Raw genomic sequence first — 25,477 nt, 5'->3', positions numbered from 1 at the left:
CCCCCCTTTCCCTCTCAGAACAGCCACTGAGTGGCACACATACACAACCCATGTCTCAACGCTTACAATTCCTTATTTTAACCTGTCTCCTCCCCTTCATCTACACCAGGGCTGCCCAACCCTCTTCCTGTAGATCTACTGTCCTGTAGGTTTTCAGTCTCCCTCCTTCCCTCTCCTTTCGGTGTGAGTATCACATTTTGCGCAGTCAGTGAGTCAATCAGACTGGCAGCCATGTTGTCTCTCTGGTGACCAGCAGGACCCTGATCAATAATAGATCTGCTCCTGAAATATCCAGGGATGCATCCCCAACTGGCACCCTATTCCCTATAAAGTGCACTACGTAGGGTAGGGCTGCCCAACCCTCTTCCTGGAGATCTACTGTCCTGTAGGTTTTCAGTCCAACCCTAATTTAGCGTATCTGATTCAGCTAGTTAAGGTATTGTTGAGCAGCTAATAAGTAGAATCAGGGGTGTTAAATTAGGGTTGAACTGAAAACCCACAGGATGGTAGATCTTCAGGAAGAGGTTTGGGCAGCCCTGATCTACACTGATTGAAGTGTATTTAACAAGTGACATCAATAAGGGATCATAGCTTTAACCTGGTCAGTCTGTCATGGAAAGAGCAGGTGTTCTTAATGTTTTGTATACTCAGTGTATATTCTTGAAAAATACAACTTATTGGTCTTCTAATCATGATACTGCAGTATTTGGTCCATTACTTAGATATCTTGACTATTTTCAACCTACATGAAATGTGGCAATACAAGACGCAGGATTGATTTAAACAACAGTGCCATTATAGGTCCTGATGTCTCATCAGGGAAGGGGAATTAATGTCAGGACACAGATTGTGTTATATTTGTTACTTTATTTATTCGTAGTCTGTGGTCAGTGCAGTGTCAGGTGCATCTGACAGATATACATTTCAGATTTATTTACAGCAGGTCGATGAAAGTAGAATCTGTCCCTCATTGAGACATTTTACTATTGTGTTAATTTACATAAAATAACAAAACTATTTATATTCAAGCGCACTATAGGGATAGTGCAGTTGACTGGGGTTACATGAATACTGTCCGGGTCTGTGTCGGTGAGTTTTTGTATAAAGCTGTTGAGGGGTTGTCTGAGATGTTCAAGCTGTTTGGAGGTTTTGAAGACCTCTGTACGTGTGGGAGAATCCTTGCGTGTGTGTGTGTCCGTGTTTTTCTTTTTGTGTGAATTAGTGCATTCACTAGCAGTGAGGTAATGCACCAACTTAATCAACAAGAGCCATATAAAAGTGTCATATCTGATATTAATTGTATTAAATACATAATCTAAGCTTATTAATGCACACCAAGTAACATGGCTTCACCATAAAAGTTAATTGCATCTGATTTTTGAGTGCTAATTTCACTCTCTTGAAAAGTTCACCCAATTAGCACTCATGATTAGCGTTCTTTAGCTGGTACTGTTGATGTAAAATCGAACAAATCAAATATATTCAATAATCAGGTCCATCTTTAAATTCTAGATCACCTAATTTGTACATGTGATCCATAAACCATAAACACTCATACATACATGCATACATATACACACACCTCATACAATCACAAACACTCACACACACCTATACGTACTGTATATTTATATCATGCCCTTATATCAATAAAGTTGTCCACTGAATCCAGGAGGCCATTTAACCCAGCTTGCTGGTATATCCACCTTTGATGAATTCAAAGTAAGTGGCCATTGGCTTGTTTGGTCATTGTGCTACCTCCCCAAGCCACAACCAACACCATCCTACATGTTAATCTGTTTCTGCATTACTCAATGAGGCTGATGCGCCCTCAACAACAATAAGCAAAGCCTCCATCTCCATTTCTGGTAGGCTTGCCTTTCCTGTGTACTATATGTCCATGCCTCTCTATCATTTGAGGAGAGAGATATCATCAGCCAAGTCCCCAGATCCAGTTGGGTGAAGGCAGCGGGAGAAGCGCCACTGGCACACCATGAGGCATAGTGGCAGCATGAAGAGGGCACAGATGCCCGCCATGATGTAGGCAATGGTCATGAGGGTGGACTCGTCCGTCTGCGGGATGTTGTAGCCGCAGTCCTCCAGGTCCACGCCATGGAACGGCCCCTCGACGGAGGCTGTGCGAAACTCATCATGCACTGTGGCATAGAAATACACATCGATCAGCAACATACATACAGACACACACACACACAGTCTTGTACAACTAACCTTGTGGGGACACACAATTCAGTCCCATTCAAAATCCTATTTTCCCTAACCCCTAACACTAACCTGTACCCTAACCATAAACCTAAAACTTAACCCTAAACCTAACCTTAACCCTAAAACTAACCCTAGCTCCTAACCCTAAACGTAATTCTTCTTTAACCTGTCTCCTCCCCTTCACCTACACTGATTGAAGTGGATTTAACAAGTGATATCAATAAGGGATCACCTGGTCAGTCTATGTTCATAATGTTTTGTTCACTCAGTGTATATATATATATATTTACACCATCTCCCCCTCTCCCGCCTTCTCATACTCCCTCTATCCCCCCTCACCATGGCAGGTGCTGACGGCGAATCCGATGCGTTTCCTCTGGCGGTCGAACACCACATAGAAGCCCTCCATGATGACGGCGCCCATGACGGTGCCCGTGCTGGACTGGGACACGGCAAACTTATAGCAGTCCTCCTGGGCCGAGGCCACATCCTCCACGGGTCGCAGGTACTGCTGCAGGGGGCACAAAGAAACAGCGGACATCAGTCAGCAGAGAACACCTACAATGGATGGTAAGAATAAGCCAGGAGAAATATAGCAATAGGCTAATAAGCTCACAGCCCTTTTTTGTGCTTGTCTATGCAGTTTGGGTTTGGTGTAAGCATGCATAACCAGTCCGTGCATGAGTGAGGTATATACGCACTACTTTCACATTTTTTATTATCAATGTTAACTGTTGCTTGTCGAAGCTTCAAGGCCAGCACTAGCTGCCTCTACTGTCCCAATATAAGCTGCTCTCCACTTCTATCTCATTGCCATTGAAACAGTGATTATATGAATCACCACTATCTCCAAGGTCCAGTCTCTCATTGGAATGACATACGTCAAATACTCTCTGTAGTTCTCAACACATCTAAATTGAATGAAAAGTGAAAGGAGTTTAAGAGAGGATCATCACTAGCTCATTGAATTGATGAATTGAATAATGAAGATCTATTGTATTCAATGACAGGTAAGTACACAGACAGACACTTACCTAATAATAATAATAATAATATGCCATTTAGCAGACGCTTTTATCCAAAGCGACTTACAGTCATGTGTGCATACATACCTGTGGGAGAATGGAGATGCGGAAGGACTGGTTGCGGTTCTCACTCATTAGGTAGAGCGAGATGACAGGGAAGATGTGCCACGGGGTGGTGCCAGCCTGCCAGCACACCAGCTGCTCCCCCAACCAGAACCCAGAGGGAAACTGCTCCGTCTGATAGGGAGACATGGCGTTTGTGCGTGTGTGTGTGTGCATGTGTGTGTGTGTGGGGGTGGGGGGGGGGGTAGAAATAATATTTAGCAATTGCAGAAACTAGAGAAAGATGATAGCTATGAAACTATTACAGACATTAAACCTGAGAAAGGGGATTTCACATGACACTAGTTGAAACTAGCAGCTACAAAGAAGAGAGAGAACAAAACAACAGAGAGAGAGAGGGGGAGTGAGAGAGAGATGAGAAAAGGTGTGAGGATGGACTCACAGACGAGGCTGCCTCGATGGCCTTCACGGCTGCCTGGAACACTTTGCGAGGGAGCCGGAGGTTGGTGGTGCCGCTGTCCACAATGCTCTTATCATAGTTGTACTGATAGAGACACAAGCCAAGAGAGAGGAAACAAATTGTCATTCTTTATTCACTGTCACTTACCGCACCATTATTAGTGATAAAAGGTAAACAACAGACAGATATTCAGTGTTAACTAAAGAGAATACAGGAGCAAACAAAATATAAAAATAGAAGGGGCCACCCATACTTCAAATGTACGCACACATGCCTATAAGTCGCTTTGGATAAAAGAGTCTGCTAAACGGCATATATTATATTAAAGAGAAAGTGGAATGAAATAGGGAGGAAAATTTTGATTAAAGGGTCATCAGCTACAGTATCTCACCTCCTTGCAGTCCATGTTGAGATCCTGACCATTGACCTCAATGCGCACAATGATGACCTCATAATACCACTCCCGGCGGATCGGGGTGTACCACAGGTCCCCAACATAGAGAGAAGTATCCACTCCACCAATGATCTAAGAAAACAGCAATCAGACAGTTTCATTGGCTGGGTCCAAACTCTCAACACTCTTTCCATCTCATATTTCCTTTGCAATACAGATTATAACGAAACGATACAGACCTAACTGCTTGGCACATACAATCTCTATATATAACCCTCTTGGTTACACTAACACAACACACCACTTCTGTGTATTTCCCTCAAACAGAAAATGTGTCTGTGCCTTGTCCTATCTACTGTATGTCTATATCTCTCTCTCACCATGCTGCCACCCACGGTGGCACTGCCCAGGCTGTAGTTCTGGGTGAACCCTGCGCCACACATCTGCAGGGAGAACAGGTTGGGCACGGGGGTCTGCCGCACCAGCGAGTCAAAGAAAGGCTCCAGCGTCTCATCAGGCTAGACAGAGTGGGGGAGTGGGAGGATTTAGAAAGGATTTAAAGATGGGAAAAGGATAACTATATTAAAGTGAGGGGGGAAAAAATCTAAAACAATCCTGTGGTCATTTTAGCCATCTTGTTGACAACAAGCCTAAACAGACATTGTATCTCCACAAATCCATCACCGTGCATTTTCCACATTCCTGTATAGCGCTGGCTCTCTACCCTCACCAGTGACCCTCTAGCTGATCACTCTCTCCCTCCCTCCCTTACTCTCACCCAGGCAATCTCTGCTCAGCCCTCTCTGTTTTCCCTCTCTCTCTCCCCCCCCCCCCCTCTCACCCGGGCGATCTCGGCGTAGGCCAGGCCCAGGATGCCCTCCCAGTTGGATCCGTTGATGAAGAAGCGATCCGACTGGGTAATGGCAGCGATGTTGGCACGGAGCAAGGTGTTGGGGCCGTGCGGCACAGACACCAGGTCAGTGCCCAGCTCGCCCTCCCAGCGGCCCTGGGTGTAGGGTACGTAAACACTGCGCCCAAGGTCGCGGTAGGAGTTAGACCTATGAACAGCAGGGGAGAAAAGGTGCTTACTGTATAAGTCCACTAAGGGAAGTATGTGCAGGGTCATCTAAAAGGGAGAGATTCCACTGAGATTCACTGTTCAATGGGATTCATATTTAATATCATATTTAAAGGGATAGTTTATTCAAAAAACATATTTTACTCACAGTGAGCGATGGTAGTATCTGCGGAGGAAAGGGTGAGCAGCTGCCCCTACTGCAAAGTTACTGCTGCCTGTGTCCACCAGAATATTCAACTGATTCACAAACACACAAACACAACATAGTTGTTATGAAACCATATTACATATTCACTGGCCATTTTTCCAAAGCTAGGCCTATATAATGTCACATGTATTCAGTAGGTATATGTGGTGTATGTAGGTGCGTTCTTGCGTCTTCCAGGGTTAAAGGACAGAATACATTGAAATACACTGATAATAAGGACACTATCTCTGTTACCCTGGAGACAGCCATGCCTATTCATAAAACGATTCCCTGCAGCTGCTGCTAAAAACACTTCTTCATTTCAGCCATTTAGTCACTTTCTCTCTCTCTCTCTCTCTCTCTCTCTCTCTCTCTCTCTCTCTCTCTCTCTCTCTCTCTCTCTCTCTCTCTCTCTGTCTCTCTCTCTCTCTCTCTCTCTCTCGCTCTCTCGCTCTCTCTCTGTCTCTCTCTCTCTCTCTCTCTCTCTCTCTCTCTCTCTCTCTCTCTCTCTCTGTATCTCTCTCGCTCTCTCTCTGTCTCGCTCTCTCTCTGTCTCTCTCTCTCTCTGTCTCTCTCTCTCTCTGTCTCTCTCTGTCTCGCTCTCTCTCTGTCTCTCTCTCTCTCTCTCTCTCTCTCTCTCTCTCTCTCTCTCTCTCTCCCTCTCACCTCCTGGCATTATATTACTGATAGTTTCAGCCATTTAGTCACTTTCTCTCTCTCTCTCTCTCTCTCTGTCTCGCTCTCTCTCTGTCTCGCTCTCTCTCTGTCTCTCTCTGTCTCGCTCTCTCTCTGTCTCGCTCTCTCTCTCTCTCGCTCTCTCTCTCTCTCTCTCTCTCTCTCTGTCTCGCTCTCTCTCTGTCTCGCTCTCTCTCTGTCTCTCTCTCTCTGTCTCTCTCTGTCTCGCTCTCTCTCTGTCTCTCCCTCTCTCTCTCTCTCTCTCTCTCTCTCTCTCTCTCTCTCTCTCTCTCTCTCTCTCTCCCTCTCACCTCCTGGCATTATATTACTGATAGTTGCTATGTATTGGTTTATTTTGCTCCAAATGACCTTCTCTTTTTCTTTCCCTCTGCATCCAACCCCTAGGCTGTTCTCAGATTGCCCTCTCTCTCTCTCTCTCTCTCTCTCTCTCTCTCATCTCTCTATGTCTCTCTCTCTCTCTCTGTCTCTCTGCCTGTCTCTCTCTCTCTGTCTCTCTCTCTCTCTGTCTCTCTCTCTCTCTGTCTCTCTCTCTATGTCTCTCTCTCTCTCTCTCTCTCTCTCTCTGTCTCTCTCTCTCTCTCTGTGTCTCTCTCTCTCTCTCTCTGTCTGTCTCTCTCTCTGTGTCTCTCTCTCTGTCTCTGTCTCTCTGTCTCCCTCCTTCCCTCTCCTTTCGGTGTGAGTATCACATTTTGCGCAGTCAGTGAGTCAATCAGACTGGCAGCCATGTTGTCTCTCTGGTGACCAGCAGGACCCTGATCAATAATAGATCTGCTCCTGAAATATCCAGGGATGCATCCCCAACTGGCACCCTATTCCCTATAAAGTGCACTATGTAGGGCAGGGCTGCCCAACCCTCTTCCTGGAGATCTACTGTCCTGTAGGTTTTCAGTCCAACCCTAATTTAGCGTATCTTACTCAGCTAGTTAAGGTCTTGTTGAGCAGCTAATAAGTAGAATTAGGTGTGTTAAATTAGGGTTGGACTGAAAACCCACAGGACGGTAGATCTCCAGGAAGAGGGTAGGGGAGCCTTGGTATAGGGAATAGGGTGCCATTTGGGACACAGTCCAGGAAAGTTATTATTTTCAGTGGCAGAGCCAAGAGCCTCAAGGACTGTGCGCCTGGAAGAACCCCCAGCCTGTTGCCTTAGTCGCTCATCTGGTCCCACACACACACACTCCCACCAACACAAACATGTCACTTGAGACACACATAACATGCATCCTGCTGTTCCAAAACATATCCATGTCATCTTCTAACCCCTTTATCACAGGGGTGTCAATTGGGTATGGCGAAAACAAAAACTATTGAAATAGGCTACTAATTATTTGTTCAACCTATTAAAAGGCAAATGCAGTTTAACGGAACAGAGGGCTGACTTTAGGACCATGCAGACACCTGGGAGCAGGGGGGAAGGCTGTTTGTATGGCTGGCTGGCTTTATGGAGAGCGCATCACTGCAGGGAACAGCACAACTTTTTCTCAAAACAGTGCAGAGGTAAAGATGGCTGTAGTAGATGGCTTTGGCTAGGTAACTGCTGTTTGACTTGACATGAAACTAAACTAGAGTTTTAATCCCGGTGCTGAGCCAGTGCATAGCAGCTCATTCTTGTATGAAGTGTTTGTAGCGCAGGAGGATTGGTGGCACCTTAATTGGTAATGGCTGGAGTGGAATCAGTGGAATGGTTTCCATGCGTTTGATGCCATTCCATTTGCTCCAATCCAGCCATTAAAATGAGACATCCTCCCCTCAGCAGCCTCCTGTCACACCCTGGCTCTGGGACTCTATATGTTGAGCCAGGGTGTGTTCATTCTATGTGTTCTGTTTCTATGTTGGGTGTTTCTAGTTAGTCTGTTTCTATGTTTGCCTGAGTGACTCCCAATCAGAGGCAACGAGTGTCAGCTGTTTGGCTGGTTGTCTCTGATTGGGAGCCATATTTAACTGTCTGTGTTTCACTTTGTGTTTGTGGGTTTTTGTTCCTTGTCGGTCTTTGTCACCGTGGACTTCACGAGTCGTTTATTGTTTTGGTTTTGTGCTTTAATATAATAAAGTATCATGTTCGCTCAACACGCTGCGCATTGGTCTACTTCTCTCCCTGACGAGCGTGACACCTCCACTGGTTTCTAGAATGTTAAGTCCCCTATTGACTGATGTGAAGGTGATAATGTCTGGACTCATTTTTGCTTGTTTTTGCTGTTCTCCAACTTGCATTTTAGCGTTTTTAAATTGTGTAGAAATGCAGTAAATTAGCTTCAATTGGATAAACATTCCTTGGAGGAGAATGTCCCTTTGCCATCCATTCCCTAGGTTTAGCTGACATGACGCCCCTGCCCTACCACCACACCACATTCACCCCCTCCACACACATCAAAACACCAAGCCATGCAAACACAGATTCATTGCAATGAATTGTGGGGGAAACCCAAATCAAATTTAAATCAAAGAGGGTTACTAAAGAGATTGTGCATAACAGTCTGTGTGGACTATTTGCATGTTATATGATATTGAAATAAATAAAGAATCACCTCAGTATTATGAGGTAGTACTGTAAAGAGTAATTTAACTTTAACCTGCATAAACTCTCCCTCAGTCAACCTCTTGGCCTGCTCTCTTCCTCTCTCTCTCTGATTGTAGTGTAGCGGGTGTATTTTGCTGAGGAATACGCTGACGCCTCACAATTGATCTGTCCTGCCCGCATCCTGCTTCAATTCACACACATCACCCGAGACGCCTGGCCCGGCTGCATCCTGACACACACACACACCTCGGACTTGCTACAACCCTGCTACACTTCCTCTTTCTGGCAGAAGCCTAGAATCCCTGTCGCAAACCTCATTTATTATTTTAGAAGATATTATATCAGGAGCCGTATGTATGAAGCGTCTCATAGTAGGAGTGCTGATTTAGGATCAGTTTAGCCTTTTAGATCACAATTCATTAATACAATTATATGGATGGGGGGACCTGATCCTAGATCAGCACTTCTACTCTGTGACGATTGATACATCCAGCCCCTGGTTTACATCTTGAAGTTACTGTAACAGTCACACATTTGAGTCTTATAGTAGTCTATACAGTAGGCCTATGTGGCAATTTGTTTGGTTTGTTTTACTGTAACAAAGTAATATGGTAATAGAATTCCCTTCTATTACATGAGGGAAATATTTTGTTATGTATCTTTTAGTGTGTTGTATACATAGTTATTAATCCTGGATCAATCTCTATGGTTGTATTTGTATCAATGTTTCTATACTGAACAATAATATAAACGCATGTAAAGTGTTGGTCCCATGTTTCATGAGCTGAAATAAAATAAATTTTCCATACGTACAAAAAGCGTATTTCTCTCAAATTGTGTGCACACATTTGTTTACCTCCCTGTTAGTGAGCATTTCTGCTTTGCCAAGATAACCCATCCACCTGACAAGTGTGAAATATCAAGGAGCTGATTAAACAGCATGATCATTACACAGGTGCACCTTGTGCAGTTTTGTGACACAACACAATGCCACAGATGTCTCATGTTTTGAAGGAGCGTGCAACTGGCATGCTGACTGCAGGAATTTCCACCAGAGCTGTTGCCAGAGAATTCAATGTTAATTTCTCTACCATAAGTGTTTTAGAGAATTTAGCAGTATGTCCAACCGGCCTCACAACCGCAGACCACATGTAACCACACCAGCCCAGGACCTCCACATCCGGCTTCTTCACCTGCAGGATCGTCTGAGACCAGCCACCCGGACAGCGGATGAAACTGAGGAGTATTTCTGTCTGTAATAAAGCCCTTTTGTGGGGAAAAACTCATTCTGATTGGCTGGGCCTGGCTCCCAAGTGGCTGCGCCCCTGCCCAATCATGTGAAATACATAGATTAGGGCCTAATGAATTTATTTAAATTGACTGATTTCCTTATATGAACTGTAACTCAGTAAAATCGTTGAAATTGTTGCATGTTGCGTTTATATTTTTGTTCAGTATAAATGTTAGTGAGTGGATGGAAGCCAGTGATGGTTTTCCTCCTAGTGGCACAATGGGAGTGTCCTAGGCAGGGCATAACGTTGGCTCTGTCACACAGTAATCCCTTTGGTGTGCCAGTCTGTACCCTGCAGCTGCTTAGATGCACCATACTGGGAATCATCCCCTCCCCCCCCCCCCCCTCTCTGCAGAATTAAAGGCTTCATTCTCTCCTTCTTTCTCCCTTCTCTCACATGCACAGAGACACACACATTTATTCTTGTTGTTCTTTGTCGTCACCATCTGCCATTTTAGAGGCCAGGTTACCAAGGTTTAACAAGGCCAGTGTTTCTTCATTCTGGTCCTGGGACCCAAAGGGAGGCACATTTTTGTTTTTGCCCTACCACTAAACACCTGATTCCACTAATCAAAGGTTTGATAGGAGGGTAGGTTTGACGTGCCACAATGCAGAGGATATAGGGCACAGGTGAGCAAAACGTCACACAGAATCAACTGAATGGGCGTGTCAATGATAGAGAGAGAGACAAAGTAAGACTCAAATAATGGTGTTCCAAAAAAGGTCCAGTTGCCAGGACCACTAATACAAATTCCATCTAGACACCATTGCCCTAGAGCACACAAATAACTATACATACCTCAGCCTAAACATCAGCGCCACAGGTAACTTCCACAAAGCTGTGAACGATCTGAGAGACAAGGCAAGAAGGGCCTTCTACGCCATCAAAAGGAACATAGAATTTGACATATCAATTAGGATCTGGCTAAAAATACTTGAATCATTATAAAACCCATTGCCCTTTATGGTTGTGAGGTCTAGGGTCCGCTCACCAACCAAGAATTAACAAAATGTGACAAACACCAAATTGAGACTCTGCATGCAGAATTCTGCAAAAATATCCTCCACGTACAACGTAAAACACCAAATAATGCATGCAGAGCAGAATTAGGCCGATACCCGCCTATTGATCAAAATCCAGAAAAGAGCAGTTCAATTCTACAACCACCTAAAAGGAAGCGATTCCCAAACCTTCCATAACAAAGCCATCACCTACAGAGAGATTAACCTGGAGAAGAGTCCCCTAAGCAAACTGGTCCTGGGGCTCTGTTCAAAAACACAAACAGACCCCACAGAGCCCCAGGACAGCAACACAATTAGACCCAACCAAATCATGAGATAACAAAAAGATAATTACTTGACACCTTGGAAAGAATTAACAAAAAAACTGAGCAAACTAGAATGCTATTTGGCCCTAAACAGAGAGTACACAGTGGCAGAATACCTGACCACTGTGACTGACCCAAAATTAAGGAAAGCTTTGACAATGTACAGACTCAGTGAGCATAGCCTTGCTATTGAGAGAGGCAGCCGTAGGCAGACCTGGCTCTCAAGAGAAGACAGGCTATGTTCACACTGCCCACAAAATGAGGGGGAAACTGAGCTGCACTTCCTAACCTCCTGCCAAATGTATGACCATATTAGAGACACATATTTCCCTCAGATTACACAGACCCACAAAGAAAACAAATCCAATTTTGATAAACTCCCATATCTATTGGGTGAAATACCACAGTGTGCAATCACAGCAGCAAGATTTGTGACCTGTTGCCACAAGAAAAGGGCAACCAGTGAAGAACAAACACCATGTTTATTTATATTCCCTTTTGTACTTTAACTATTTGCACATCGTTACATCACTGTATATAGCCATAATATGACATTTGAAATGTCTCTATTCCTTTGGAACTTTTGTGAGTGTAATGTTTACTGTTAATTTTTTATTGTTTATTTCACTTTTGTTTATTATCTATTTCACTTGCTTTGGCAATGTAAACATATGTTTCCCATACCAATACAGCCCTTTGAATTGAATTGAGAGATGGGGGAGAGTGTCACCTTCTGTGGCGGTGAACCCACTGTCATCTGCACGTAGTATCCCTGTCCAGATTTCCCACGGAGGTTGTCGATCATGTCCACGAAATTGATGCCACCGACCGCTCTGCGCCTCTGCGCTGCCCTCGAGGAGCGCAGCCGGGCCAAATGCGGTGGTTGGGTTTCGGAGAGAGGGCCCTGCCGCAGTGGGAAGTGAATAGCCAGTGGGCCTGAGGAGTTTGGTTCAACTTCAGCCTCGTTGGTGCCGAAGCTGACACCCACAAATAGGTTGACAATCGTCCATAAAAATACCATCCATTGAGGACAGAGTGCCTCCATTTTGAAATGTTATTTTAGGCTATATATTTTAGGACACTTAATTTGCGCACTCGACCGTCTCCTTTCAGTTTGGCATCATTAGAAATGCTGCATAATTGTTGTTTATAGCACCAAGATTAAACGCTGATGCTACAAAAATTGACAGTTGCAGCCATAATGTAATAGTGTTGACATCTTTATTAAAATATAGTCCCTTTGATTTGAAAATCTGTCCGTGTTTATAGATGGTGTGGTATCGAGCGCTTTGCTGCCGCGACCATACACCTTGTCCTCAATTTAATGGAGAAAAAAATTATCAATTTACAAAATATTAGATAAACGACAGAAATATCCATGTGCCTATAGCTGTCGATAAAACAATCAAATTCAGTATAATGAAATCAACAACTGCGCATATAGGCCGATAATAAAATAAATCGTTAAACGCATGAATTAGAGGTTGTCCAAAAAGGCTTAGGTCCCAATATCAACAATCCAGAGGCCCGTTACCCGTCCGATCATCGTTCTGTCACACGACCAAAAATCCTTGTCATATAGGGCACCATAATCCGCATCTCTCCTCTGTGCATTCTCTCCGCTACCTTCCCGCATTCCCCGCCTCCTCCATCAATCCTGCATCATCTTGTAACTGAGCTGAGCATCTCCCTGCAAGCACAACCTCAGTCGGGAAATAGGAGTGCACAGAGCATTATGGGTATAGTAGTTTTTCTATTTAATCACCGGTATAAAATAAAAAAGAGCCTTTAATAAAAATAGCCTATAATAAATGATAAAGTAAAATAGCAAATTATTTTAAATAGGTCTTTATTTACATAATTTGAATAACAATATTTTTCACTTTAAACAATTAATTTCCCTAAAGCTGTGTGCTTTCTGTAAAAAGTCATATCTAAAATCACCAGCCCAAGATGACACAATCCATGATTGATCTCATGACAGAACATTTTCACTTCGTTCCTTTGAGAAATAATGAAGAGAGACAGACACATATTGAAGGAGAATGTGGGCTACTGTAGGAAGATCTGTAGTAATGGAACTATGGAAGAAATTCCCTCCTCTCATCCCAGGTCCTTTCTCTCACTGGTACAGCTGATGTCTTTCCTGCAATGGTGGCCTAGTTCACAATGCGCTGTTGACAGAGAGACAACGTTTGAATCCTCTTGTCCCACAGAGGAAGAAAGAAGTCGAGAAAGGGAAGGAAAAACCAAGAGGGTAAAATATCATTTCTTCTGACCAAGATTAGTGCACATTATGGAGTGAAAGTGATGTATTAAGGGCTGTATATTGCCTAAAACATGCTCAGTATTTCATTGTGGCACTGATGTTTTGAGGGAGGAGGACAGGGAGATTCCTGAGTCTCAGTCGCTCACTTGATAGACTCTTTAGGTTCTGTGCTCGCTGCTCTCCTGATGTACTGTCAGGCTCATAGTTGCCCTCCTGTGGCTGCCAGGTGGGCAGAGCGTGAGGCAGGGGCCTGGCGCTGCCCACCCCACACAACGACACACAGTCGCATTAGAGTCAAAGAACAGTCAGGCAGAATTACAACAGGTTAAAAACAGGTTACCAACAACAGTCACCTTTTACCATATCATGTTATGCTTGGCCTTAATAACAGATGTCTTACTTTATCAAGCCTAATTGAGTGTCTGTTGTGTTGTCATATATAGAGGCCAGGGTCAAAGTTCATGTATCACATTGCGATTACTCCTTAACCTGAATATCAGGTGATAAGAGAGAGAGCGATAAGGATGTACAATGGTGCAGTTATTATTTAATTGAGCGTTTCCATGGAATAATCTAGATTTTATATTAATTGTAGGAGGGAAGCCACCTGAATCTGTCAATCAGTCCTCAATGTCTGAATGTGGTTGTTGTACTTTGACTTTTATGTTCAATATATCACCAAAATAATTCTGAAATTCTAGACACTAACAAACAAAAAACACGTTTATTTGTTTTACCAGGCGTCAGGATCAGTAGTTCGGAAGCCCCTGGCAAACGGGTTACTGGCTATCTTCAACTGGGTGATCTGAGAGAGAGAGAGAGATTTTAGATTTTAACAGAATCGCTTTTAGCTGACGCCAATGGCGACAGCTAGTCTTACTGGGGTCCGACACATAACGAAAAAGACATTACAAAATACTTTATAATTTACATACATTTAAAAACATTAACATGTAGTGTGCGTGTGTGTATCTGTCAGTACATACACACAAAAAGTAGGTGACATGGGGAGATGCGTTGTGCCGTGAGGTGTTGCTTTATTTGTTTTTTGAAACCAGGTTTGCTGTTCACTTACGCTATGTTGGATGGAAGGGAGTTCCATGCAATCTTGGCTCTGTATAATACTGTACGTTTCCTTGAATTTGTTCTGGACCTGGGGACTGTGAAGAGACCCCTGGTGGCACATCTGGTGGGGTAAGTTTGTGTGTCAGTGCTGAATATATGTTGACTATGAAAACAGTTTGGAATTTCCAATACATTGTTTCTTATAAAAACTAGAAGCAATGCAATCAGTCTTTCCTCAACTCTCAGCCAAGAGAGACTGGCATGCATAATATTAATATAAGCCCTCTGATTACAATGAAGAGCAAGACGTGCCGCTCTGTTCTGGACCAGCTGCAGCTTAACTAAGTCTTTCTTTGCGACACTTGACCATATGACTGGACAATAATCAAGATAAGATAAAACTAGAGCATGCAGGATTTGCTTTGTGAAAAAAGCAGAGCATCTATTTCTCATGGACAGACCTCTCCCTGTCTTTACAACCATTGAATCAATATGTTTTGACCATGACAGTTTACAATCTAAGGTTACACCAAGTAATTTAGTCTTCGCAACTTGCTCAACTGCCACACCATTCAGATTCAGCTGAGGTCTAGAACTTAGGGAATGATTTGTACCAAATACAATGCTCTTAGTTTTAGAGATGTTCAGGACCAGTTTATTACTGGCCACCCATTCTAAAACTGACTGCAACTCTTTGTTTAGGGTTGCAGTGTTTTCACTAGCTGTGGTTGCTGACACGTATAGGGTTGAATCATCTGCATACATGGACACACAGGCTTTGTTTAATGCCAGTGGCAGGTCATTGGTAAACATTTTAAACACTTTACATGTTTAACATTAGAGAAGCTTCCATTAAAGAAAGCCCCTCTGTGTTCTATTAGATAGATAGCTCTGAATCCACGATATGGCAAATGTTGAAAAGCCATAACACATACGTTTTTCAACAATAGGTTATGGTCAATAATATCAAAGGCTGCACTGAAATCTAACAGTACAGCTCCCACAATCTTCTTATTATCAATTTCTTTCAACCAGTCACCAGTCATTTGTGTCAGTGAAGTACATGTTGAGTGCCCTTCTCTATAAGCATGCTGAAAGTCTGTTGTTAATTTCTTTACAGAGAAATAGCATTGTATTTGGTCAAACACCGTTTTTTCCTACAGTTTGCTAAGAGCTGGCAGCAAGCTGATAGGTCGGTTCTTAGAACCAGTAAAGGCCGCTTTACCATTCTTTGGTAGCGGAATGACTTTGGGTTCTCTCCAGGCCTGAGGACAAATACTTTCCTCTAGGCTCAGATTAAATATATGACAGATAGGAGGTTTGTCATTATTGATCGATAACAATTATTTTTCTACCTCTCCCACACTAACTTAACAAAATACAAACGTATAATGCTTTTCTTTCATTATTAGTTTTCTTATGCATGAATACGATGGCTCACTGTTCGTTGTTGGCATTTCCTGCCTAAGTTTGTCCACTTTGTGGTAATCATTAAAATAATTGGCAACATCAAATGGTTTTGTGATGAATAAGCCATCTGTTTCGATGTAAGATGGTTGATTTGTCTTTTTGCCCATAATTTCATTTAAAGTACTCAACAACAGAAAAATGCCATCATCTTTATATCATTGATCTTGGCTTCATAATACAGTTTCTTCTTCTTTTTGTTGAGTTTAGTCACATAATGTCTCAATTTGCAGTAAGTCAGCCAGTCAGATGTGCAGCCAGACATATTAGCCACTCCTTCTGCCCCATCTCTTTCAACCATACAGTTTTTCAATTCCTCATCAAGCCATGGAGCCTTAACAGTTCTAACAGTCAGTTTCTTAAAAGGTGCATGTTTATCAATAATTGGAAGAAGACATTTCATAAATGCATCAAGTGCAGCGTCTGGATGCTCCTTATTAATCACATCAGACCAACAAATATTTTTAACATCATCCACATAAGTGGGTGGGGGGGGGGGCAAAATCAAAAGTAACAGTATCTGCCATGGCCACCAGCTGCATTAAGTACTGCAGTGCATATCCTACTCATGGACTGCACCAGATTTGCCAGTTCTTGCTGTGAAATATTATCCCACTCTTCCACCAAGGCAACTGCAAGTTCCAGGACATTTCTGGGGGGAATGACCCTAGCCCTCACCCTCCGATCCAACATGTCCCAGACGTGTTCAATGGGATTGAGATCCGGGCTCTTCGCTGGCCATGGCAGAACACTGACATTCCTGTCTTGCAGGAAATCACGCACAGAACGAGCAGTATGGCTGGCGGCATTGTCATGCTGGAGGGTCATGTCAGGATGAGCCTGCAGGAAGGGTACCACATGAGGAAGGAGGATGTCTTCCCTGTAACGCACAGTGTTGAGATTGCCTGCAATGACAACAAGCTCAGTCCGATGATGCTGTGACACACCGCCCCAGACCATGACGGACCCACCACCTCTAAGTCGATCCCGCTCCAGAGTACAGGCCTCGGTGTAACGCTCATTCCTTCGACGATAAAAGCGAATCCGAACATCACCCCTGAGGAGACAAAACCGCGACTCGTCAGTGAAGATCACTTTTTGCCAGTCCTGTCTGGTCCAGCGATGGTGGGTTTGTGCCCATAGGCAACGTTGTTGCCGGTGATGTCTGGTGAGGACCTGCCTTACAACAGGCCTACAAGCCCTCAGTCCAGCCTCTCTCAGCCTATTGTGGACAGTCTGAGCACTCATGGAGGGATTGTGCGTTCCTGGTGTAACTCGGGCAGTTGTTGTTGCCATCCTGTACCTGTCCCGCAGGTGTGGTGTTCGGATGTACCGATCCTGTGCAGGTGTTGTTACACGTGGTCTGCCACTACGAGGACAATCAGCTGTCTGTCCTGTCTCCCTGTAGCGCTGTCTTAGGTGTCTCACAGTACGGACATTTTATCCAAAGCAACTTACAGCCATGCGTGTATATATTTTTCGTATGGGTGGCCCTGGGAATCGAACTCACAATCCTTAAAAAAAAAACTAAATAATTAAAGACAAACCAAAAAACAATAAGAGGATCACGTAGCAAAACACATTACAAACAAACCAAAACCAAAAAGCACATACACGTTTATAATACAGTTAGTATAGGTTTATTATCAAAACTATTACAACTTAGCAGTACATAACAGCAGATATGATTTCATAATACTGTTAGTGCAGATAACAGTACCCACAATCCTGACGTTGCAAGTATCATGCTCTACCAACTGAGCCTTTGAAGGCCTCATCCATCACAACCCTCTTGCTTAATATCTAGTATGATTATATGTGAGGGGACAGAAGTTGGTATTGGTGGAAGAATTCTACTCTATAGAGAACCAATTTATGTCTAGATGGCATGATTGATTAACAACCTTATAACACAAGAAGTATACTCATAAACTCCTAATGCTCCAGTGTGTGTGTGTGTGTGTGTGTGTGTGTGTGTGTGTGTGTGTGTGTGTGTGTGTGTGTGTGTACAGTCGTGGTCAAAAGTTTTGAGAATGACACAAGTATTGGTCTCCACAAAGTTTGCTGCCTAAGTGTTGATGATGGCAATTTGCATATACTCCAGAATGTCATGAAGAGTGATCAGATGAATTGCAATTAATTGCAAAGTCCCTCTTTGCCATGGAAATGAACTTAATCCCCAAAAAGCATTTCCAATGCATTTCAGCCCTGCCACAAAAAGGCTAGCTGCCATCATGTCAGTGATTATCTCGTTAACACAGGTGAGAGTGTTGACGAGGACATGGCTGGAGATCACTCTGTCATGCTGATTGAGTCAGAATAACAGACCGGAAGCTTTAAAAGGAGGGTGGTGCTTGAAATCATTGTTCTTCCTCTGTTAACCATGGTTACCTGCAAGGAAACACATGCCGTCATCATTGCTTTGCACAAAAAGGTCTTCACAGTCAAGGATATTGGTGCTAGTAAGATTGTACCTAAATCAACCATTTATCGGATCATCAAGAACTTCAAGGAGAGAGGTTCAATTGTTGTGAAGAAGGCTTCAGGGCGCCCAAGAAAGTCCAGCAAGCGCCAGGACCGTCTCCTAAAGTTGATTCAGCTGCGGGATCGGGGCACCAGCAGTGCAGAGCTTGCTCAGGAATGGCAGCAGGCAGGTGTGAGTGCATCTGCACGCACAGTGAGGCGAAGACTTTTGGAGGATGGTCTGGTGTCAAGAAGGGCAGCAAAGAAGCCACATCTCCAGGAAAAACATCAGGGACAGACTGATATTCTGCAAAAGGTACAGGGATTGGACTGCTGAGGACTGGGGTAGAGTCATTTTCTCTGATGAATCCCCTTTTCGAGTGAGCGCTACCATCAGTCCTGTGTCATGCCAAGTATCCTGAGACCATTCATGTGTGGGGTTGCTTCTCAGCCAAGGGAGTGGGCTCACTAACAATTTTGCCTAAGAACACATCCTTGAATAAAGAATGGTACCAACACATCCTCCGAGAGTAACTTCTCCCAACCATCCAAGAACAGTTTGGTGACGACCAATGCCTTTTCCAGCATGATGGAGCACCTTGCCATAAGGCAAAAGTGATAACTAAGTAGCTCAGGGAACAAAACATCGACATTTTGGGTCCATGGCCAGGAAACTCCCCAGACCTTAATCCCATTGAGAACTTGTGGTCAATCCTCAAGAGGCGGGTGGACAAACAAAAACCCACAACTTCTGACAAACTCCAAGCATTGATTATGCAAGAATGGGCTGCCATCAGTCAGGATGTGGCCCAGAAGTTAATTGACAGCATGCCAGGGCGGATTGCAGAGGTCTTGAAAAAGAAGGGTCAACACTGCAAATATTGACTCTTTGCATAAACTGAATGTCATTGTCAATGAAAGCCTTTGACACTTATGGAATACTTGTAATTATACTTCAGTGTACCATAGTAACATCTGACATTAAGCTCTAAGAACAAACTTTGTGGAAACCAATACTTGTGTCATTCTCAAAACTTTTGACCACGACTGTATGTGTGCGCACATACTCTGTGATGGGAAAGTGTTGATGGGGCTCAGCTTAAGAGGTGCAGAGTAGCGCCCCATCCATCTAACACCGTCTCTAATGAAACTCTACCGGGTCACAGCCTGCCAATACACTGACACCTCCTCCTTATTAACCCATTCATCAACCCTCTATGGCAACCAACACTAAGACTCATATTAACTCCCATTATCTCCATGAATGGTCACTGGTTTTCAGAGAAAATTATTATGAAAGTCAATTTGTTTTAATTTTGATCAGTTATCATTTTTAGATGAGCCATTCTTTTAAACCAATGCGAATAAACACTGTTACAATTACATGATATCCGTGTAAGAGACATTTGTTTGTTTCATTGTCATACGTGTGTATTGCTTATGAAGTGATAATAGTTGTATCACTTCATTTTGATCATGTTGAGATAGGAGACTTTAAAGAATAATGAAATTATTTTGTGGTTCAAAATCCTGTCATAGAACACATCCAAAGAAGTCAAACTCAGAGAATGAAATAGTATGAAACAGTATGGTGTTTATTGAGCTGTTTTGAAGCACACAGCTATCTTGAACAAGCAGCAACACAATAATATTCACACTTGATGTTCATAGTACAGTCAAGATTGTGCAGGCCCAGGATTGTGCATACAGGCCCTGAACACAATTCAAAACGGAATGTATGCAATAGTGTGTTAGTGTCTGCGCTTGCGTGTGCTTGAGCGCATGTTGTGGTGCGTTACAGAGAGCAAGAGTCCTGCCATGTCGCTGCAGAGGAAGTGCATCAGTTTGGCATTGGCGTGGTACATATGGTGTGTGAGTCAGCGTGAGTGAGAAGGGAAGGAAGGGAGAGAGGGAGGGTCCGGTTGAGGGCGTGTTTATGCCTTCATTGTCTGGCTGATGGTCTCGTAGAAAGCCATGAGCTTTTCCTTGAGCTGCTCGGCGGTGGGGCCCACCTGGCCCTTGAAGTCCTCAGTCAGGGGCACTATCTTCTCGCGCACCTCTCCAACGGCTTTGATCATCTGCTCCTTGTACTCCTCAGCGTAGGGGGCAGCCAGGGTCCTCAGCTCCTCCAGACGCTCGGTCAGCTTGGCACGGATGGTCTCCACGATGGGCATGAGCTTGGCCTTGGTCTCCTCCACGTTGGCGGACACCTTGGCGCGCATCTCCTCCACAACAGGCTCCAACTTGATCCTGAAGGCCTCCATCTCGGTGCGGCGCTGGTCGACGATCTCCTTGATCAGGGGCTCCAGCTTCTCACGGTACTCCTCCATGTGCTTGTTCAGGACTGCCTTGAGCTCGGCGCGCTTGGGCTCCAACTGGGTGCGCAGCTCCTCCACATCCTTCATGATCTCAGCGCGCACAGCGGCGGTGGCATCAGTCAACTGCGCACCGAAGGCCTCGCTGTAGGGGGCAAGGGACTGGGAGGCGGTCTGGGCATACTGCTGGAGGTTGTCAAGGCTCTTGGACAGCTCCACCCTGAGAGGAACACCAAGAAGAGGAGGAAGAGAGAGAGAGAGAGAGAGAGAGAGAGAGAGAGAGAGAGAGAGAGAGAGAGAGAGAGAGAGAGAGAGAGAGAGAGAGAGAGAGAGAGAGAGAGAGAGAGAGAGAGAGAGAGAGAGAGAGAGAGAGAGAGAGAGAGAGAGAGAGATAGTTTTAGTTATCTGTGGAGGTTGGGCACCATTGAAGATAGAGAAGATGAAATGCAACATGTTCTTACTTGTACTCTTTGTACTCTGTGTCATCCAGAAGGTCGATGGACCTCTGTGCGGTCTCCTTCACCTGAGTCATGTACACCATTATGGCTGCCTTCACATGCTCCACCTGAGAGGGAGCATCGGCCTGCATGGGAACAGCCTGGGTACCTGGGAGAGGAGAGAGAGGGGAGAGGGTCAGGCATTGGTTGGGCAACAGTGGTGAATGGCCCAGCACTTTAATCAAATTGAGTAAGATTTCATTTTGAATTGTTCAACATACCAGAGCATGGTACACACACAATGCATTAAAATGTAATTACTACATTATCAATTTGGCGGCACTATGACAAGGCTGGGATATTAACCTGCGGCCAGCAGGATGGTGAGTGCGAGAGCCAGGAATTTCATGATGGTGGTCTGAGGGGACAAAAGAGAACGGATGGTGAGCAATGAGCAAGACAAGAATTCAGATATTCACAATTGAAACTGTAAACCATGGGAAGTCAACACTGAATGGTTCAAAATAGATTTAGCGCAAACAATATCTGAACAGTGCAACAAATCACTAATAGCAAAACACTCTAAATCAAACTTTAAATGTCACCAAAAGTAAACAGGACAATAATTCAAGTCCGACTCTAAGTAATTCTCCAGTGACAAGGAGCAAACCCCTAAAGACACGCAACTCCAGGCTGCCCTCAATCAGTTTACCCTTTGCCATATGTCAGCCTATTAAAAGGACCTCTAATCTGGTCAGATTACACAGAGCTGGATAGATTTATAGCTACAAAGAGATGAACCCTCAACTCCTACCACCTAATCCCCAATCCCTGCACTAAGACAGACACATTGCTGGATCACTGTGGCCCTGGACGGAGGTTACACTTAAGCAGTTGTTCAGAGTAATAAAGATGCACTGAAAGCTATTGGGAAGAAAATTAGCTACATCCTTTTTTCTAGGACATTTTATAAAATTATTTATCCATTGTTCCCTCCCATCTCTCTTGTAAATTATAGTAAACTGTCTGAAATAAGTATTGCTAAAGTGATAACTGCTGCCCAATGTATTCGTAACAGTTCATATCAAAGTAGTAATAAGCATACAAAATAAGAGGCAAAAAAAGTTTCCAGAAAAAATATATAGTCTGCCTTTCTCTCTACTAGTTCCTAAGTCGTTGGCCTCTAGCCCCAGCCATTAGCTCTCCCACTCATTCTCTTACCTGGTGGCTGATTGGTCGTTATGAGACTGGGGAACATGAGGGCCAGCTCTGTTTTTTTATAGGGCTGGAGCAGCAGGAGGGGGGAGAGGTGTGAGAGGTTGTGTGCCTCCGTGGAGGTGGACCTCACCCCCACACCGTCTCACAGGGAGGAGCTGGGTACAATGGTCACCTGCAGAGTGCATGCAGGGGGAGTCAGCAAAGTGAAACGCTGTGGACACACACTCCCACACACTCGCATGCACACACAATTGTCTGTGTGTGCATTATCTTGGATAATAAAATATTCTCTATTCTATTTTGTGTCTTTCTAAATGGCTAGCTATTCTAATTGTGATATGATTTAATTTTCAGGTGAATAATTACAATCTCCACTCTGGCTGTGCTCCCAATGCCACAATCAACTCAATCCCCTTGTGTGATGGTAAACTTTCACACACAATACAATCACCATGTGCTCCATGATTGCCTGGGACATTTGGCCTCCAGGACAATGGCCATTCTTGCCTGGCCTTGCCTGGACTATCTGAGCTGCTATCTCCTGTGTCATTACCATGAGACATGAAAGGGCCGTAACCAGGGAGATGGGCCAGACAGCAGGTGAGAGAGAGGTGACAGGAGCACCCTGAGGATGCATTTGCATCTTGATGCTACCAAAGACCATTCACCATTCAAGGAGGAACATCTGCTAGCCTCAATATATTTTGTTCATTTATTCACTGCATTGTTCTCTAAAAAGAGAATGGATTATACATTATTGGAAGGATTAGGGTTACCAAATGAGGGACACATGAGATTTGTCCCCGATTCAGCAATGAAATAAAGCAAAAAGAAACATGCTCATATATAACAAGATTCTAAAGAGATAAAAAGTGAGAGTTAAATACTTAAAGGTTTAAAATACTGGATTATTACTATTAGTTGGCTCCATGGTTTGATTTGTGGAGACCTACAGTATGTCAGACTGTATACAGTTGAAGTCGGAAGTTTACATACACTTAGGTTGGAGTCATTAAAACTTGTTTTTCAACCCCTCCACAAATTTTTTGTTAACAAACTATCTACTTTGTGCATGACACAAGTCATCTTTCCAACAATTGTTTACAGACAGATTATTTCACTTATAATTCACTGTATCACAATTCCAGTGGGTCAGAAGTTTACATAAACTAAGTTGACTGTGCCTTTAAACAGCTTGGAATTCCAGAAAATGATGTCATGGCTTTAGAAGCTTCTGATTGGCTAATTGACATAATTTGAGTCAATTGGAGGTGTACCTGTGGATGTATTTCAAGGCCTACCTTCAAGCTCAGTGCCTCTTTGCTTGACATCATGGGAAAATCAAAAGAAATCAGCCAAGACCTCAGAAAAACAATTGTAGACCTCCACAAGTCTGATTCATCCTTGGGAGCAATTTCCAAATGCCTGAAGGTCCCACGTTCATCTGTACAAACAATAGTACGCAAGTATAAACACCATGGGACCACGCAGCCATCATACCGCTCAGGAAGGAGACGCATTCTGTCTCCTAGAGATGAACGTACTTTGGTGCGAAAAGTGCAAATCAATCCCAGAACAACAGCAAAGGACCTTGTGAAGATGCTGGAGGAAACAGGTACAAAGTATCTATATCCAGAGTAAAACGAGTCCTATATCGACATAACCTGAAAGGCCGCTCAGCAAGGAAGAAGCCACTGCTCCAAAACCGCCATAAAAAAGCCAGACTACGATTTGCAACTGCACATGGGGACAAAGATCGTACTTTTTGGAGAAATGCCCTCTGGTCTGATGAAACAAATATAGAACTGTTTGGCCATAATGACCATCGTTATGTTTGGAGGAAAAAGGGGGTTGCTTGCAAGCCGAAGAACACCATCCCAACCGTGAAACACGGGGTGGCAGCATCATGCTGTGGGGGTGCTTTGCTGCAGGAGGGACTGGTGCACTTCACTAAATATATGGCATCATGAGGAAGGAAAATTATGTGGATATATTGAAGCAACATCTCAAGATATCAGTTAGGAAGTTAAAGCTTGGTTGCAAATGGGTCTTCCAAATGGACAATGACCCCAAGCATACTTCCAAAGTTTTGCAAAATGGCTTAAGGACAACAAAGTCAAGGTATTGGAGTGGCCATCACAATGCCCTGACTTAATCCTATAGAAAATGTGTTGGCAGAACTGAAAAAGTGTGTGCGAGCAAGGAGGCCTACAAACCTGACTCAGTTACACCAGCTCTGTCAGGAGTAATGGGCCAAAATTCATCCAACTTATTGTGGGAAGCTTGTGGAAGGCTACCCGAAACATTTGACCCAAGTTAAACAATATAAAGGCAATGCTACCAAATACTAATTGAGTGTATGTAAACTTCTGACCCACTGGGAATGTGATGAAAGAAATAAAAGCTTAAATAAATCATTCTCTCTACTATTATTCTGACGTTTCACATTCTTAAAATAAAGTGGTGATCCTAACTGACCTAAGACAGGTAATTTTTACTCAGGAATTGTGAAAAACTGAGCTTAAATGTATTTTGCTAAGGTGTATGTAAACTTCCGACTTCAACTGTATGTGTCTCTTTCTTAATTGTTTATGTACCAGTTATATAAATCTGGTAGAACTTTGGGAACACTGTCAAAGAGAAGAGAATAAGTTGAATGCAATCAACCTAATATCAATTCTGATTGCTTCTCTTGTGTGTTGGCTGTTGCGTTGGAGCCTGTGTGGGGGTGGGACAGCGTTTGCTGGCTTTATTGAGATCACTGATAAGACATAGAGAGAGGGCATCAGGTCCAGGGCCATAAACCCCAGTGTCATAGAGTATGTTGTAATTTCCATTGGAACACAATGTTTCTATATCACTCCATTAAAACTATTGCCCGTTGTGTGTGTGGGTGTGTGTGTGTGTGAGTGAGAGAGAGAGAGAGAGAGAGAGAGAGAGAGTGTGTGTGTGTGTGTGTCTGCCACATGCTCGATGGTGATTA

General features: G+C 43.8%; 2 protein-coding genes across 2 annotated transcripts; both read right to left on the bottom strand.

The window, feature by feature from the left end:
* Positions 1-847: 847 nt before the first annotated feature.
* LOC121567490 (beta-secretase 1) lies at positions 848-12,974 on the bottom strand. The gene is made up of 9 exons (XM_041877569.2): positions 11,991-12,974; positions 5,392-5,480; positions 5,007-5,223; positions 4,546-4,683; positions 4,163-4,297; positions 3,754-3,855; positions 3,336-3,485; positions 2,563-2,734; positions 848-2,156 (listed from the first exon to the last, which is right to left on the bottom strand). The coding sequence occupies exons 1-9, from the start codon at positions 12,303-12,305 to the stop codon at positions 1,912-1,914; spliced, it is 1,563 nt and encodes a 520-aa protein (XP_041733503.2). The 5' UTR covers positions 12,306-12,974; the 3' UTR covers positions 848-1,911.
* Positions 12,975-20,098: 7,124 nt separating this feature from the next.
* Positions 20,099-22,666, bottom strand: LOC121567489 (apolipoprotein A-I). The gene is made up of 4 exons (XM_041877568.1): positions 22,498-22,666; positions 21,643-21,694; positions 21,301-21,445; positions 20,099-21,059 (listed from the first exon to the last, which is right to left on the bottom strand). The coding sequence occupies exons 2-4, from the start codon at positions 21,683-21,685 to the stop codon at positions 20,459-20,461; spliced, it is 789 nt and encodes a 262-aa protein (XP_041733502.1). The 5' UTR covers positions 21,686-21,694; positions 22,498-22,666; the 3' UTR covers positions 20,099-20,458.
* Between the last annotated feature and the right edge of the window lie 2,811 nt (positions 22,667-25,477).

The sequence above is a fragment of the Coregonus clupeaformis genome, chromosome 6 (assembly GCF_020615455.1).
Source record: "Coregonus clupeaformis isolate EN_2021a chromosome 6, ASM2061545v1, whole genome shotgun sequence".
Classification (NCBI taxonomy): Eukaryota; Metazoa; Chordata; class Actinopteri; order Salmoniformes; family Salmonidae; genus Coregonus; species Coregonus clupeaformis.
This window is presented reverse-complemented; position numbering and strand designations above follow the sequence as displayed.

Bases quoted from the DNA above. Each gene is read 5' to 3' on its own strand.
- LOC121567490 (XM_041877569.2), bottom strand. From the start codon at position 12,305: ATGGAGGCACTCTGTCCTCAATGGATGGTATTTTTATGGACGATTGTC. The intron at 4,684-5,006 runs GTGAGAGGGGGG...CACTCTGTCTAG, and splicing joins CCTACGCCGAGATCGCCCGG to CCTGATGAGACGCTGGAGCC. The intron at 3,486-3,753 runs GTGAGTCCATCC...TCTCCCTATCAG, and splicing joins CCATCGAGGCAGCCTCGTCT to ACGGAGCAGTTTCCCTCTGG.
- LOC121567489 (XM_041877568.1), bottom strand. From the start codon at position 21,685: ATGAAATTCCTGGCTCTCGCACTCACCATCCTGCTGGCCGCAG. The intron at 21,446-21,642 runs GTTAATATCCCA...CTCCTCTCCCAG, and splicing joins CACCATCCTGCTGGCCGCAG to GTACCCAGGCTGTTCCCATG. The intron at 21,060-21,300 runs GTAAGAACATGT...TGTTCCTCTCAG, and splicing joins ACAGAGTACAAAGAGTACAA to GGTGGAGCTGTCCAAGAGCC.